Raw genomic sequence first — 3,802 nt, 5'->3', positions numbered from 1 at the left:
TCTGCAAATTTACTGAGGGTGCTCTCAGTGCTCTCAGAGATCATTGATGAAGATGTTAGAGAGGAGCAGCCCCAGCCCTGAGCCCTGGGGACACTGCTTGTGACCCCAGCCAGATTTAATTCCACTCCCCACCACTCTCTGGGCATGGCCACCCGGCCAGTGGTGACCCAGCGGAGCGTGTCCCCAGCCAGGCCCTGGGAAGCCAGCTGTGTTGTGGGAATGCTGTGGGTTATGCTTGCAGCTGTGGATTCCCAACCCACCTCCTGGGAGATATCTTCTCGGGGGGCCAGCTGCTGGCTGATGGCAGCAAGGGAGGCCTGGTCCACCTCCCTCATGCATCTGTTCAGGACCTCGATGGCCTCGTCACACTCCCGCTGTCCTGGAGCTTTGTCCCTGTGTGACAGATAGATCAGCTCAGCCCCCAGCCTCAGCTGGTGCTGGTGAGGGGCAAGACCCCTCTCCTAAGCTTTGGGGCAACACAGCATCACAGAGCCCAGGCACGCTGGCACGTGTTCCCATCAACCCATGCCAGGGCTGGAGGAACAGCTCCCATGCAAGACAAGAGGGGTGGGACAGAATTGTTCTGGTTGGAAGAGACCTTCAAGATCATCAAAAGTCCAGGATCCCATCTCCCATCCCATCCCTTGCTTCCCACCACTGGCAGTAGCCAAAGAGCTCATGAGCCAGAACATCCGCAGGGATGCTCACTCAAAGCAGGCGTACCTGCCTGCTTGGACAGGGCCATGGCCAAGAAAGCAGGACTCTCCTCACCTCATGTTGGTGATCAGCTTCTTGATGGAGTCTGAGACAGTGCGAGAGTGGCCAGCCAGCACTGACCACTGCGGGGGGTCCTTGGGGTTGACAGCAAGAGAGCGGGCGGTCTGGATGAGGCCAGCAGAGCTCTCCAGCATGGTCTTGGCTGAAGAGACAATGGGCTCCATGGCTCTGCGCCCCTGCAAGAAGAGACAATAGATTGGTGACATGTGCAAGGGACTGTGCATGGAATATTACCGCCTACTCCAGTGCTGCTCAACCCAGAGCAGCCTCTTGAAGCCCAAGGCTTGCTACCACCTCCCCATCACATCCCTCTCGAGGCACCAGCTCCACACCAAGACCCCCATTCCAAGCTTTGGGGAGGCACAACTCCTCCCCACCCTTCAACAGCCCTGTCACAGGCCACATCCACCCTTCCCCTGCTGCATCCCACCTCTGGGCTGATCTGTGCAGGAACGGTGGCAAACTCTGGGTTGGAGGCGAAGGCTGTCAGGTTATCCACGGCCTCTATGAGAGGGGCGGTGGCGGCGCGGCACCTCTCCCGGTTCTCCTCGTTGAACTCGCCATCCAGGGCCTGGTGTGGAGAGAACAGAGTGGTTATCCAACCCCCACCATGCCCCAAATCCCGTCCCACCGTCATGCCCCGGCAGGGAGATCGCACCTTGATGGTCTTCACCAGGTTGGCCGTGCTGTTGGCCACCTCTTTGGCTGACTGGACGAACTGGCGCTTGGCCACGGGGTTGGCGGTGCGGGAGGAGGCCAGGCGGCACGTGTTGCACAGTGCCGAGGTGTGCTTTGCCACGATGGTGGCTGCTGACAGCACCTGTGGAGGAGAACAGGGTGAGGCAGGATCCACCATGAACGCCCACCCCTGCAGCTCTCCCTTCCCACCAGCCCCACGTGGGGCACCAGTGAGCAGAAAGGGGCCTCCTGGGACCCGAGATCGACCGCCAAGGTCTTGCACACCCACGCAGCCCCCCATCTGTACTGTCACTTTTGCACCAATCCTGCCAGCTGGTTCACAGGACAGCTGCTGTGGCCTGACAAGACACTAGCCATAATCTTGGCCAGCTCCTGGGATGCAGCTCTTTCAACTAGCTTCACACTCTGTTTTGTGCAAGAAAATGCCCGTAGTGGTACCCCACCTCATACTCACCTGGGACTGGGTGCAGGCGGGGTCCACCAGGTTCTGGCAGGCCATCTGGATGGCTTGGTTAGCTCTGGCAAACTGAGTGGGGTCTACCAAGCCCTGCTGTCCAGCTTGGCTGTTGGGGTCTGAGACTCCCACGAGGTAGGCAGCCTAGGAGCACAGGAGACTGCTTGCACATGGCAGGGAGGCTCAGAGCAGGCACAGGCTGCAGAGGAGGCTGGCAGCACCGTCCCGTGGGGCTGGGCTTGGAGGGGCAAGGGAGGGGTGCGTATGGCAACTGTGTGCCAGGAGCACTGTGCAGGGCTGGGGCCAAGCGTGTCTCACCTGGGCAGCTGCCTCTGTCAGTCCGCAGAGAGCCTTGGAGGCGGCACTGATGGAGTCGCCAAACTCGGGCAGTTTGCTGTTCTTGGCATTCTGGGAGATGCCAGCCATCGACTCGCCCAGCACCTGCAGGACACACCACGCACTAGTTATGAAGACCACTTCCTGCTCCTCCAGTGATTTTAGGCTCAGAGCTCACTGTGCTTTGTCAGTGGGGGAGGAATCATCTTTCCCTTTGCTCCCACATTCTTTCCAAATTCCCCCTGTCCTTCCCCACACCTCCATTTCCAGCTCAGAGCTCACCTTGGAGTTCTCCATGACGCTGTCAAGGCAGTTGAAGTAGGACATGTCATTGACGGTCTGGGTGGGGTTCTCCAACAGTTCCTTCACCGTCTGCAGGGATATGGGTGTCACATCCACAGGAAGGGTCCACACCCTCTACCTGCACTTCCTCTTCGCTCCTTCCTGCCCAAGCAGTGGGAAGCAGTTCCCCCCACCCCACCATCTCAGCACCTCGCCATCTCAATCCCCCCAGCTGCCTCACCAAGACGAGGCTTCTCACCTCCAGCTCCCGCAGGGCATTGTCGCACTCCTTCTGGCCTGGCGCTTGCTGGGTGCACATGGTGATCAGCTGGTTAATGCTGTCGGTCACGGCCCTGCAGGGGACCAGGGAGAAAGAGCCACGGATCAGCACCAGCTCCACCACCCAGCCCCACTGCTAGCGCAAACAGCTCACAAGGAGCGGTTCTTCCTACCGTGCTGCTGCTGCCAGCTGGTTCTTGAGGTTGGGGGCTGCGGGGTCGGCAGAGAGAGCCTTTGCAGCCAGCAGCAGCTTGCTAGAGGACATGGAGATGCTCTTCAGGTTCGACACCACCTGCGCCTGGTCTTCCTTATTCTGCAAGGAGCCAGAATAGTTACCTGCAGCAAGTTTCCAAGCTCCACGCCCACCCTGTGTCTTCTCCAGTGGCTTTCAGGCTGAGCCGGTTCCCTTCATCTAACTTATTTGCCAACAGCAAGGATATGGTGGAAACACTCACTGAACTAATCCAAGCCACTTTCTCCCTGCTGCTCTGATTTTACATGGCTCTAGACCCCATTTCACTTGCCACGCTGGCCACAGCCACCGTAACCACCACTGCCCAGCCACCCTGCCTCCAGTCAGGCACCTTCTCAGGGCATCCCAAACCTCTCACCACACCCACCATCCCCCAACAGGCGCTTCCTCTCACCGGGGACTGGCTGGCCATCTCCACTCCTGCCTGCAGAAACTCATTGAAGTCCTGCCCAAATTTGCCAGAGGACTTGGCCAGGTCCTGAGGGGTGCCACGCGATGCCTGCACCAGCTCGTTGGCAGACTGGTTGAGTCCCGCGGCTGCCCGGTTCAGCTGGCTCTGCGCCTCCTGGAAGCTCTTGGTGCTGGGAGGGAACTGGAGGTGGGGAGAGGGGTTAGGACAGGCAGCAAGGAGGATGGAGTTGGAGCATGAGAGTCTGGTACACGCTTAGGGACATGCTACAGAGGACCCTGATGTGGACAGATCGTCTCACATCCCTGCGAGG

At 59.4% G+C, this 3,802-nt stretch overlaps 1 protein-coding gene across 1 annotated transcript; it reads right to left on the bottom strand.

Annotated features, from left to right (window-relative positions):
• Positions 1–260: 260 nt before the first annotated feature.
• On the bottom strand, positions 261–3,672 carry LOC103770038 (talin-1-like; the record flags this gene model as incomplete). Its single annotated transcript, XM_008937286.1, has 10 exons — positions 261–393; positions 772–953; positions 1,208–1,348; positions 1,436–1,597; positions 1,931–2,074; positions 2,249–2,371; positions 2,549–2,638; positions 2,808–2,901; positions 3,001–3,140; positions 3,475–3,672. Coding segments are annotated over 10 exons (1,407 nt in total), but the record flags the coding sequence as incomplete, so codon positions are not given.
• Between the last annotated feature and the right edge of the window lie 130 nt (positions 3,673–3,802).

This window comes from Merops nubicus, unplaced genomic scaffold (assembly GCF_000691845.1).
Source record: "Merops nubicus isolate BGI_N331 unplaced genomic scaffold, ASM69184v1 scaffold51653, whole genome shotgun sequence".
NCBI lineage: Eukaryota > Metazoa > Chordata > Aves > Coraciiformes > Meropidae > Merops > Merops nubicus.
The sequence above is the reverse complement of the archived record's forward strand: the minus strand, read 5'-3'. Positions and strand labels throughout refer to the sequence as shown.